Raw genomic sequence first — 11,607 nt, 5'->3', positions numbered from 1 at the left:
AAGTTGCTTTGTTCAAGACAATTTTCTAGAGAAAAAGTTGTTAGGTACAAGACAACTTTGTTGCTTTGTATAAGACAACTTTTCTAGAGAAAATGTTGCTTTGTAAAAAACAATTTTTCTTTAGATAAAGTTGCTCTTTTCAAGATTACTTTTCTTTATATAAAGTTGCTCAGTTCAAGACAATTTTTCTTTAGATAAAGTTGCTCGGAAAAAGACAACTTTTCTCTCATATAGAAAAAGTTGCTTTGTACAAGACAACGTTACTATATGTCTGCGGTTAAGGCAACTAGTTTTCAGTAGAACACTTGAGAAACATACCAAATGGATCCACATTTTGGGTACCGGCAGCAATGGCCACCAAAGCCAACAAACAAATAAAGATCTTCATGTTTTTTTTTTGTTGTATACAAGAACTGTTCGTTAATGTTACAGTTAGAATACTACTTTCAATAAGCCCTATAGCAGAGCTTTTATAACAGATCCCTAAGAATTCTAATAAAACTCGCAACAAACAATAAACGATAAGATTTAGAAATTTAACAACAAGCTACCGTGACAGAGAAAACGGAAAAAAAATATATATATAATTTTTGTTCGGGTCCAACTCCTTATTAAACTGTCTTATCTATTCATATTTTTTTTATTATAGAGGTATTATTTTTGTGTTTTTTTTTAGCATTTGAAAATTATTAGCGATTATAGATATCAATTTTAATTGTTTCATAAATCATTTGCTAGCACTTAAAAGAAATCAAATAAATTGATTATTAAACTCGTAAAAGATATTGGCACAATCAAAGGGGGGTCTCTAACTGAAGAGCATTGTTTTTGAAACGATTTATAGTGGGACCACTTAAAACTTGTTATATTTAGTGAAATTTTGTTTTTAGATTTAATATTTGGCTTTTTTTAATAGTTTTTTTTTCTATACTCTCTATATATCTCTTACGATTTTGATTTATTAAAAGATATATATTTTTAAAATTAGTTTTTTAACTATTGTTATCATATGTTCTAGAATAGGTATTATTTTCCTGTATTAAATATTTTTTATTCTAGATTTCCGTTACACCTGCAGATTTTATTAAAGCATTTTGCTTAGAAATTATCAAATTCAATTTTCCAACAGGTGTTCATATTGGTTTAGTGTTATCTGTTGCAAGTTGGGAAATTTGTTTTCATTAAAACGAAAAAAACTTTGATTTATTAATAGTTTTTCTATATGTTAATTATTTCATAAAATCATCAGCCGACAAAAAATTTTTAAGACTTTAGTTTAGATATAAAATAAATAATTTTTGCCAGTGGCAAAATAATTTGCAAATTTTGCATATCAGCCGGATAACATTTTTTTAATTTTTATACCCACTATCAAAAAACAGGGGGGGTGGTATATTATTTTTGTCATTCCGTTTGTAACACAACGAAATATTGATCATAGACCCACTAAAGTATACATATTCTGGGTCTTTATTAAATTCTAAGACGATCTAGACATGTTCGTCATTCTGTTCTTCCGTCTGTCTGCTAAAATCGCGATAGGGACCTCACGGGAGATGCTGGGGCAATTGAAATTTTGCATAAATATTCTTTATAGTAAGGTATTTGTTTGGTATAGCGGCATTAGCGATCCATGTTTTCGGATAGCCCCCATATATGTGGACCCCGAAAAACAGCTTTAATCGAGTATGGCGATGAAATTCGACATATATAAATAAGTTCTCTACAAAATTTTATGCGGATCGATCTATAATTGACCCAACCGCCCATATAAGGTCCCATTCAAAAAATGTCTTTAACCCTCATTACAAGCTTTGAAATTTGAGTAAGTCTCTTAGAGCAAAAATTTATTTATCACATTGATTGACCCAACCCTCCAAAAAGATCCCCTTTAGAAAATTACTTTTACGCTCATTAGTTTTGTTCTAGTTCTGTTCTAGTTCTGTTCTAGTTCTGTTCAAGTTCTGTTCTAGTTCTGTTCTAGTTTCTGTTCTAGTTCTGTTCTAGTTCTGTTCTAGTTCTGTTCTAGTTCTGTTCTAGTTCTGTTCTAGTTCTGTTCTAGTTCTGTTCTAGTTCTGTTCTAGTTCTGTTCTAGTTCTGTTCTAGTTCTGTTCTAGTTCTGTTCTAGTTCTGTTCTAGTTCTGTTCTAGTTCTGTTCTAGTTCTGTTCTAGTTCTGTTCTAGTTTCTGTTCTAGTTCTGTTCTAGTTATTTTTTCTAGTTCTAGTTCTGTTCTAGTTCTGTTCTAGTTCTGTTCTAGTTCTGTTTCTAGTTCTGTTCTAGTTCTGTTCTAGTTCTGTTTCTAGTTCTAGTTCTAGTTCTAGTTCTATTCTAGGTCTGTTCAAGTTCTGCTCTAGTTCTGTTCTAGTTTCTGTTCTAGTTCTAGTTTCTAGTTCTGTTCTAGTTCTGTTCTAGTTCTGTTCTAGTTCTGTTCTAGTTCTGTTCTAGTTCTGTTCTAGTTCTGTTCTAGTTCTGTTCTAGTTCTGTTCTAGTTCTGTTCTAGTTCTCTAGTTCTAGTTCTGTTCTAGTTCTGTTCTAGTTCTGTTCTAGTTCTGTTCTAGTTCTGTTCTGTTCTAGTTCTGTTCTAGTTCTGTTCTAGTTCTGTTCTAGTTCTGTTCTAGTTCTGTTCTAGTTCTGTTCTAGTTCTGTTCTAGTTCTGTTCTAGTTCTGTTCTAGTTCTGTTCTAGTTCTGTTCTAGTTCTGTTCTAGTTCTGTTCTAGTTCTGTTCTAGTTCTGTTCTAGTTCTGTTCTAGTTCTGTTCTAGTTCTGTTCTAGTTCTGTTCTAGTTCTGTTCTAGTTCTGTTCTAGTTCTGTTCTAGTTCTGTTCTAGTTCTGTTCTAGTTCTGTTCTAGTTCTGTTCTAGTTCTGTTCTAGTTCTGTTCTAGTTCTGTTCTAGTTCTGTTCTAGTTCTGTTCTAGTTCTGTTCTAGTTCTGTTCTAGTTCTGTTCTAGTTCTGTTCTAGTTCTGTGTCTAGTTCTGTTCTAGTTCTGTTCTAGTTCTGTTCTAGTTTCTGTTCTAGTTCTGTTCTAGTTCTGTTCTAGTTCTGTTCTAGTCTGTTCTAGTTCTGTTCTAGTTCTGTTTCTAGTTCTGAGTTCTCTAGTTCTGTTCTAGTTCTGTTCTAGTTCTGTTCTAGTTCTGTTCTAGTTCTGTTCTAGTTCTGTTCTAGTTCTGTTCTAGTTCTGTTCTAGTTCTGTTTCTAGTTCTGTTTCTCTATTCTGTTCTAGTTCTGTTCTAGTTCTGTTCTAGTTTCTGTTCTAGTTCTGTTCTAGTTCTGTTCTAGTTCTCTTCTAGTTCTGTTCCAGTTCTGTTCTAGTTCTGTTCTAGTTCTGTTCTAGTACTGTTCTAGTTCTGCTCTAGTTCTGCTCTAGTACTGTTCTAGTTCTGTGTTCTAGTTCTGTTCTAGTTCTGTTCTAGTTCTGTTCTAGTTCTGTTCTAGTTCTGTTCTAGTTCTGTTCTAGTTCTGTTCTAGTTCTGTTCTAGTTCTGTTCTAGTTCTGTTCTAGTTCTGTTCTAGTTCTGTTCTAGTTCTGTTCTAGTTCTGTTCTAGTTCTGTTCTAGTTCTGTTCTAGTTCTGTTCTAGTTCTGTTCTAGTTCTGTTCTAGTTCTGTTCTAGTTCTGTTCTAGTTCTGTTCTAGTTCTGTTTCTAGTTCTGCTCTAGTTCTGTTCTAGTTCTTTCTAGGTCTGTTCTAGTTCTGTTCTATTTCTGTTCTAGTTCTGTCTTAGTTCTGTTCTAGTCCCGTTCTAGTTCTGTTCTAGTTCCGTTCTAGTTCTGTTCTAATTTGTTTTTAATTCTGCTTTGAATATGTTCTATTTTCTCTTCTCAATTCAGTTTTAAATCTTTTAAGTGAAAAGTTGTTTGAATTAAAAATCCTTTTTCTATAGACAACTTTTTTTATGAAAAATTATGTGAATCGAAAAAGCATTTTCTATAGAAAATTTATTTTAATCAAATAAAATTTAAAAAAAGTAACGGAAATCAAAACAAAAATATCAATTTTTTCCATAAATAAAAATCTTATTCCCCCCAAAAGTGTTTTAATTTAAAAACATTTTTTTGATAACATTTGATTAATATCTCCCCCCCATAGGTGAGACTCTAGCATATTCAAATCTGATAGTGCATTGTACTTAGTTTGTACTTAAAAAAGAATATTGAATTTAAATTAAAAGTTTTGATTAATTTTATTATGTTTCGAAGCGGAAAAAAATCAATTTTAGTTAAAGGAAATTAATACTTGATGTTTTTCCTGAATAAGATTTTGATTAAAAATTTTCCTTGATTTGCATTTTTAAAGAATTTATGTAATTAAAATTAATTGTTTAAAGTATTTTGCTGGAATAAAGTTTGTGGTTGGAGCAACTAAATAAAGAGAGAAATGAGAGCTTAAAGAGAGCTTAAACAGAAGTTGCTTTAAATCAGCTGTTGTGTTGATAATTGTTTGCTGCAACTAAGTATTGTTAGGGTAACTAAATTTTCGAACATAATGCTTTTTTATTTCGTTTGATTTGTCTGTCTATATCAAATAGCCGATTTGTTCATTATATAGAACTGCAATTAAGCAAGTGTTTTGCACTTGATTATTTGATTTATTTGCTTTTTGTTAAAGATTATCTGACCCGTTTTTACCAATTAAATGATTTTTAAAGTACGTAATCCATCCAACCATATCTTGGTCAAATTTTCTAGTTCCATTTTTTTTTAATTATTATTTTTTATTTATTTTATTATATTTGTATTTTAATTGAACGATTAGATTATATATATTTTTTTGTTCGTCAACATACTTTTATTATCTCTTTTGATCGCCTTAACGATTTTGATCGTTTCTATAAATAATTTATATTGAAAAACATCATAAATTAAGTGTAAAATTGTCCGATTAGTGTCCGAAATAATCATCGTAATAATCAAGTGTTTTTGACAAGAGTATAAAAGCGTGTGTAAATGTCTCATAAAATAAAATTATATTTGTTTTTTGGAGCTGGTGAGAAGAACACAAAGAAAATCTAAAAAAGAATTTTTGTAAAAAATTAAAATGAAATTATTTGTGGTATTTGCGGCTTTATTGGCTTGCGTAGCGGCCTATGAGGTAGAATTGTTGACCGAACAACAATGGGAGCAATTTATGCAGGATGAGAGTAAGTATTGTAAAAGAATTTCAGAACGAAGTCTATTTCTTACACGAAACTCCTTAAATTTTAGATATTGAACCCGAAACCAGGGGTTGATTTTAAACTCTCAAGCCAAAAAGGCTGTTAGAAATGCTCTACAACAAATGCCCTGCGGTTGGCCAGAATATGGTATTCCTCCTTTGGCTCCCTATACCAATCCTGATTTGGAAGTCCATTTAGCCAAATCTGTAGTAGAGTAAGTATCTTACAACGGCATCTTCCCCCAAAAGAAATCTCCTTAAATTTCCCTTTTTTCCAGTGCCCTCGTTCAAATGATTCGCTTCCGTTTCGATGGTTTGGATAAAATGGAAATCAGGAAATTAAAAGTTTCCTACACTTTCAACAAGAAAGTTAAATTCCATTTCAATTTCCCCGTTTTGAAGGCCACTGCTTCGCTCATGAACACCGATGCCTTTTTGGATACCATGAAACAGTTAGGCTTATCCGTACGCTACGAGGGCAGTGGTCCTCTTGAATTCTCTTTGCAAAATCTTTCCATTGAGGGTCAATTCAAATATAAAATGCCCTACATTTTCGGTTCCATTAAGATCTATAAATTCCAAGCTGTTGTTACTTTGGGTTCGGCCACCTCTAATATTTGTGGTATTTTGGGTAATGGCAAATTGAATAGATTGGTCAACGATCAAATTGAGGATTTGGTGCCATCGTTCATTAACGGTAATCAGGCTAAGATAAGTGCCATGATTGAGGAGAACTTTGTGCCTCGCGTAAATGCCATGATGAAGGGTAAAAAGATTTGGTATATGTTGGGTCAGTTGGGTGGTTCGAGCAAAAAGTGTGAGGCTCCTCCAGCTCCCTGGTCGAATGAGATTTGAAGAAAATTTGAAATGCGAATGGTGATATGAAATAAAGGAATTTATTAAAGTTTAAATATAAAATGTGGTTTAATTTTCCAATCTTATTTAGTTTTGGTTCTAGTACTGTTCTAGTTCTGTTCTAGTTCTGTTCTAGTTCTGTTCTAGTTATGTTCTAGTTCTGTTCTAGTTCTGTTCTAGTTCTGTTCTAATTCTGTTCTAGTTCTATTCTAGTTCTGTTCTAGTTCTGTTCTAGTTCTGTTCTGTTCTAGTTCTGTTCTAGTTCTAGTTCTAATTCTGTTCTAGTTCTGTTCTAGTTCTGTTCTAGTTCTGTTCTAGTTCTGTTCTAGTTCTGTTCTAGTTCTAATTCTGTTCTAGTTCTGTTCTAGTTCTGTTCTAGCTCTGTTCTAGCTCTGTTCTAGTTCTGTTCTAGTTCTGTTCTAGTTCTGTTCTAGTTCTGTTCTAGTTCTGTTCTAGTTCTGTTCTAGTTTAGTTCTAATTCAGTTCTAGTTCTGTTCTAGTTCTGTTCTTGTTCTGTTCTGGTTCTGTTCTTGTTCTGTTCTTGTTCTGTTCTTGTTCTGTTCTTGTTCTGTTCTTGTTCTGTTCTTGTTCTGTTCTTGTTCTGTTCTTGTTCTGTTCTTGTTCTGTTCTTGTTCTGTTCTTGTTCTGTTCTTGTTCTGTTCTTTTCTGTTCTGTTCTAGTTCTGTTCTAGTTCTGTTCTAGTTCTGTTCTAGTTCTGTTCTAGTTCTGTTCTAGTTCTGTTCTAGTTCTGTTCTAGTTCTGTTCTAGTTCTGTTCTAGTTCTGTTCTAGTTCTGTTCTAGTTCTGTTCTAGTTCTGTTCTAGTTCTGTTCTAGTTCTGTTCTAGTTCTGTTCTAGTTCTGTTCTAGTTCTGTTCTAGTTCTGTTTTAGTTCTGTTTTAGTTCTGTTCTAGTTCTGTTCTAGTTCTGTTCTAGTTCCGTTCTAGTTCTGTTCTAGTTCTGTTCTAGTTCTTTTCTAGTTCTGTTCTAGTTCTGTTCTAATTCTGTTCTAGTTCTGTTCTAGTTCTGTTCTAGTTCTGTTTTAGTTCTGTTTTAGTTCCGTTCTAGTTCTGTTCTAGTTCTGTTCTAGTTCTGTTCTAGTTCTGTTCTAATTTAGTTCTTGTACTGTTTTAGATCTAGTTCTGTTCTGGTTCTGTTCTAGTTCTGTTATAGGTCTGTTCTAGTTCTGTTTTAGTTCTGTTCTAGTTTTGTTCTAGTTCTGTTCTAGTTCCGTTCTAGTTCTGTTCTAGTTCTGTTCTAGTTCCGATCTAGTTCTGTTCTAGTTCTGTTCTAGTTCTGTTCTAGTTCTTTTCTAGTTCTGTTCTAGTTCTGTTCTAATTCTGTTCTAGTTCTGTTCTAGTTCTGTTCTAATTTAGTTCTTGTACTGTTTTAGTTCTAGTTCTGTTCTAGGTCTGTTCTAGTTCTGTTCTAGTTTTGTTCTAGTTCTGTTCTAGTTCTGTTCTAGTTCCGTTCTAGTTCTGTTCTAGTTCTGTTCTAGTTCTGTTCTAGTTCTTTTCTAGTTCTGTTCTAGTTCTGTTCTAATTCTGTTCTAGTTCTGTTCTAGTTCTGTTCTAATTTAGTTCTTGTACTGTTTTAGTTCTAGTTGTGTTCTGGTTCTGTTCTAGTTCTGTTATAGGTCTGTTCTAGTTCTGTTCTAATTCTGTTCTATTTCTGTTCTATTTGTAGTTCTGTTCTAGTTTTGTTCTAGATCTGTTCTAGTTCTATTCTAGTTCTGTTCTAGTAATATTCTAGTTCTGTTCAAATTTTGATCTAGTTCATGTCGGGTTAAAGATCAGTTCTAGTTTAATTTGTGTTTTAATGTTAAAATCGATTTCAATAAAAATGTTAGAAAAATTTAAGCTAATTTATTAGTTTTTGCTTTAATTTCAATTCTTTACTATTTGAAACAACTACAAAAATATTTTAAAAGTTTAATTTGTGAATGATATTTGATAAGGCTTCTTTTAAAATATATTCTTTTCTTTTGCATATAAATCTATAAAATATTTATTAAATCTTAATTGGCCAATAGATTGTCAACTACAAAAAAAAAAAAAAAATAGCAAAATTATTTTTGCCCCCCTTTTAAGATAACAAGCTAAAACAAAAGTTTCGCCAAAGACCCCTGGTAAAAAAAGAGATAACAACCACCATATAAATCACTTTAAAGTAAACATATTTTTCTGCCAATATTAACAATATAAAAAGCTAATATTTAGCAATATTTTAAACAGTTCATAGGTAGCATTTCCCCCGAAAAGTTACTTTAGCTTTAATTGAAAATGCGCTTTTTATTAGTTTTGGCTTTTGCCAGTGTAGCCTTGGCCGGCACCATTTTACCCAGTCAGGGTAGAATTGGTAGTCCCATGAGCAATAAGATTGATGCCTACGTTTTGGATGTAGTCGAAAATAATGATGGTGAATTAGAGGTTGTGATTGATAATGAAGATGGTACCATGGAGGGTAAGTTGAAAGAAACATTTTGATGGAGTTAATGGAATTAATAAATTTTTTCTTGAATTTTAGTGGCTCCTCAATTCATTTTGTCTTGGCAGGTGCGTCGTTTTATCCGTAAAATGCAAAAGCAAATGCCTTGTGGCTGGCCTCAGTATGGCATTCCCCCATTGGCTCCCTTGAAAGTTCGTGAAGCTGAAGTGTCTCTCAAGAAGGGTATTTTGGAGTAAGTATGATTGAACTTAAAGCTTTTCATGCTTAAAGCTTTTTAAAAAGCTGTAAATTCGCTCAAGCTTTCAAAATGCTTCAAAAGCGTTTTAAAGCAGTAAGCTTTTTAAATTTTAATAAAGCTATTTTTAAGCTTAAAGCTCTCTGGAAAGCTTTTTTAGCTCTATTATTATCAATCAAATATTTAACTAATTTCATTAATCTCCACATTTCCAGAACCATCGATAAAGTTTTCCGTTTCCGCGTTGACGGTTTGGATGATTTCAAAATCAATCGTTTCAAACTCAACATGTTCACCTCCAAAGTCAAATTCGATTTCCTCTTCCGCAACGTTAAGGCCTCTGCTGCTAAATACGAAACCGATACCATTCTCGATGCCATGCGTCAGTTGGGTTTGTCCGTCGAATACGAAGGTGATGGTTCTTTGGAATTCGGCCTCAAGAATTTGCGCATTGCTGGTACCTTAAAATATAAAATTCCCATTTTGTGGGGCTCCATTAAGATTACCTCTTTGAAGACTGAAATCACTTTGGAAAAATGTACTTCCGATATTACCGGTTTTATGGGTGATGGTTCCATTAATCGCATGATTAATCGTCAAATTGAAAACTTTGTTGAAATGGGCGTCAATGGCAATACTCAAGAGATTTCCGATTTCATTGAAAACAACTTGGTACCCAAGGTCAATAAGATGTTGAAGGGTAATGATTTCTGGACTATTATCGATTATATTTTCTCCAGCACTGAGGGTGAGGGTGAAGATGATCCTATTGTTACTACCTGTGTGCCACCAGCTGATCCATGGGCTTAAGTTTAAGATGGAATTTGTATAAGGATTTTTGCGATTTAAAATAAATACTATAAATATTATTTTTATAAAATTTAAAAAGGGAATAATTTTTATTGCTCTCATCGCCATTTTTCTATAGAAAATGTTGTTTTACTAAAGGTATATTTTCTGTAGAAAAGGTATAATTTACCAAAAAGAACTTTTCTATAGAAAAAGTTTTAAGCTAGTTCTAGTTCTGTTCCAGTTCTGTTCGCGTTCTATTCTAGTTCTGTTCTAGTTCTGTTCTAGTTTTGTTCTAGTTCTGCTCTAGTTCTGTTCTAGTTCTGTTCCAGAACTAGTTCTGTTCTGTTCTAGTTCTGTTTTAGTTCTGTTCTTTTTCTGTTCTAGTTCTGTTCTAGTTCTGTTCTAGTTCTGTTCTAGTTCTGTTTTAGTTCTGTTCTAGTTCTGTTCTAGTTCTGTTCTAGTTCTGTTCTAGTTCTGTTCTAGTTCTGTTCAAGTTCTGTTCTAGTTCTGTTCTAGTTCTGTTCTAGTTCTGTTCTCGTTCTGTTCTCGTTCTGTTCTCGTTCTGTTCTAGTTCTGTTCTAGTTTTGTTCTAATTCTGTTCTAATTCTGTTCTAGTTCTGTTCTAATAAAAACAAATTTTCTGTTGAAAAAATTTTTTATTAAAGACGATATTTTTTTAATTTTTTGAATTCACAATTTTTTTCAATTTAAAATTATTCATATAGTTTTTCAACTTCCCAATCTTTTAAACAAACTTCTTATTTTTCACAATAGTCCTTTGGTACCTTTTTTTGTCTATATCAGTGTTCCAGTTCTGTTGCCCTGAAATTCCAGTTTCGTTGTCATTTCCACTTGTATTACACAATTGTTCTTTTGACAGTTTCTTTGTGTTTACAAGTTCTACATAAGATTTCAATTCTGCTAAAGATCCATTAATTGTTTTTTCGTTATTAATTCCACCACCGACTTTAGTAAGTTACTGAATTGCTGTTCAGTAACTAATAAATTAACAACTTTTTGTATTGAAAAATTTAATACTTCTGTTGCTTTGGTACTATTCATAAAACCTGTGCTTGTAGAGTGGATATCTTTTAACTTCATTTTTGTAGTAAAATTGGACAAAGTTAAAGCTCTCCCCTCTTGCGTTGGTATCAATTTAAAACTGCCATTTATATTAAGATCGATAAGTTCCAAATGGAAAAGACCATTGCCAAAGATTATTTTTGGTGTTGCAGTTTTATTGAAGACTCCACTTAGCTTATACGAACTTAAAATTTCTATTTTGGGAAAATTAAACTCGAAATTTATCTGGTTATTAGTAGTATTCCAATTCAAGACAATAATTTCAAATTTATTGAGTCCTTCCACCGTTAAATTGCTAATGTTGCCTTTTGTACTGTTAGTGAAGAAAACAAATGATTACGATTTAATTTAAAACTATATATTGTTGCTAAATACCTCCAATTGGCTTGGTCCATTTCAAATTTCTGAAAATCTTTGCGAAAAGATGTGAAATTCTTACATTCCATTTTAAATTTCATTAATTCTCCAACCTCCCTAAGATCGACATTTGTTTTATTAAGCTTTTTAGCATTTAAGACAGCAGCTAGTCCTGAGTTTAGAACCGACAATAGCAGCCCCAGATTTAACAAGATTTTTACTTTTTCCATGTTTTCGCCTTCGGTAATTTTTATAAACTGCGAGTTAAATGATTTGTAGTGATTATTTAAAGGGATTTGTTGTGGTGGTATTTTTTTATATTTTATTAATAAATCACTTATATTTATTTAAATGAAATCACAAATATTGTTCAGTTTTAACCACAACGTAATTATTAACTCAATACTCATATGTTTTAATAAATGAAATATATATTTAAATATTATAAGGAACTCTGATGCAATATAAATTACATATATTTAGAAATGTAGACAGAAGAGCGCTAGAAGAGAACGGAAAAGAACAGAGCGGAACTAGTACAGAACGAATCGCAACTAGAACAGAACTAGGACAGAACTAAATGAACTAAAACAGAACTAAAACAGAACTAAAACAGAACTAAAACAGAACTAAAACAGAACTAGAACAGAACTAGAACAGAACTAGAACAGAACTAGAACAGAACTAGAA

The 11,607-nt window shown here is 32.1% G+C and overlaps 3 protein-coding genes across 3 annotated transcripts; 2 read left to right on the top strand and 1 right to left on the bottom strand.

Moving 5' to 3' along the window:
* The first annotated feature begins 4,984 nt into the window (after positions 1-4,984).
* LOC111689837 lies at positions 4,985-6,068 on the top strand. The gene is given in 4 exon segments (XM_023452302.2): positions 4,985-5,136; positions 5,201-5,221; positions 5,224-5,365; positions 5,429-6,068. Coding segments are annotated over 4 exon segments (843 nt in total). The 5' UTR covers positions 4,985-5,033; the 3' UTR covers positions 6,006-6,068.
* Positions 6,069-8,226: 2,158 nt separating this feature from the next.
* Positions 8,227-9,573, top strand: LOC111689836. The gene is made up of 3 exons (XM_023452301.2): positions 8,227-8,465; positions 8,529-8,682; positions 8,901-9,573. Exons 1-3 carry the CDS (start codon positions 8,285-8,287, stop codon positions 9,493-9,495), a joined length of 930 nt encoding a protein of 309 aa, XP_023308069.2. The 5' UTR covers positions 8,227-8,284; the 3' UTR covers positions 9,496-9,573.
* Positions 9,574-10,149: 576 nt separating this feature from the next.
* On the bottom strand, positions 10,150-11,172 carry LOC111686875. The gene is made up of 2 exons (XM_023449269.2): positions 10,936-11,172; positions 10,150-10,873 (listed from the first exon to the last, which is right to left on the bottom strand). Exons 1-2 carry the CDS (start codon positions 11,145-11,147, stop codon positions 10,399-10,401), a joined length of 687 nt encoding a protein of 228 aa, XP_023305037.2. The 5' UTR covers positions 11,148-11,172; the 3' UTR covers positions 10,150-10,398.
* Between the last annotated feature and the right edge of the window lie 435 nt (positions 11,173-11,607).

This window comes from Lucilia cuprina, chromosome 2 (assembly GCF_022045245.1).
Source record: "Lucilia cuprina isolate Lc7/37 chromosome 2, ASM2204524v1, whole genome shotgun sequence".
NCBI classification, from domain to species: Eukaryota; Metazoa; Arthropoda; class Insecta; order Diptera; family Calliphoridae; genus Lucilia; species Lucilia cuprina.
The sequence above is the reverse complement of the archived record's forward strand: the minus strand, read 5'-3'. Positions and strand labels throughout refer to the sequence as shown.

Coding starts and splice junctions, on each gene's coding strand:
- LOC111689836 (XM_023452301.2), top strand. CDS start 8,285: ATGCGCTTTTTATTAGTTTTGGCTTTTGCCAGTGTAGCCTTGGCCGGC. Junction 8,466..8,528: donor TGAAGATGGTACCATGGAGG/GTAAGTTGAAAG, acceptor CTTGAATTTTAG/TGGCTCCTCAATTCATTTTG. Junction 8,683..8,900: donor CTCAAGAAGGGTATTTTGGA/GTAAGTATGATT, acceptor CCACATTTCCAG/AACCATCGATAAAGTTTTCC.
- LOC111686875 (XM_023449269.2), bottom strand. CDS start 11,147: ATGGAAAAAGTAAAAATCTTGTTAAATCTGGGGCTGCTATTGTCGGTT. Junction 10,874..10,935: donor ATGGACCAAGCCAATTGGAG/GTATTTAGCAAC, acceptor CTTCACTAACAG/TACAAAAGGCAACATTAGCA.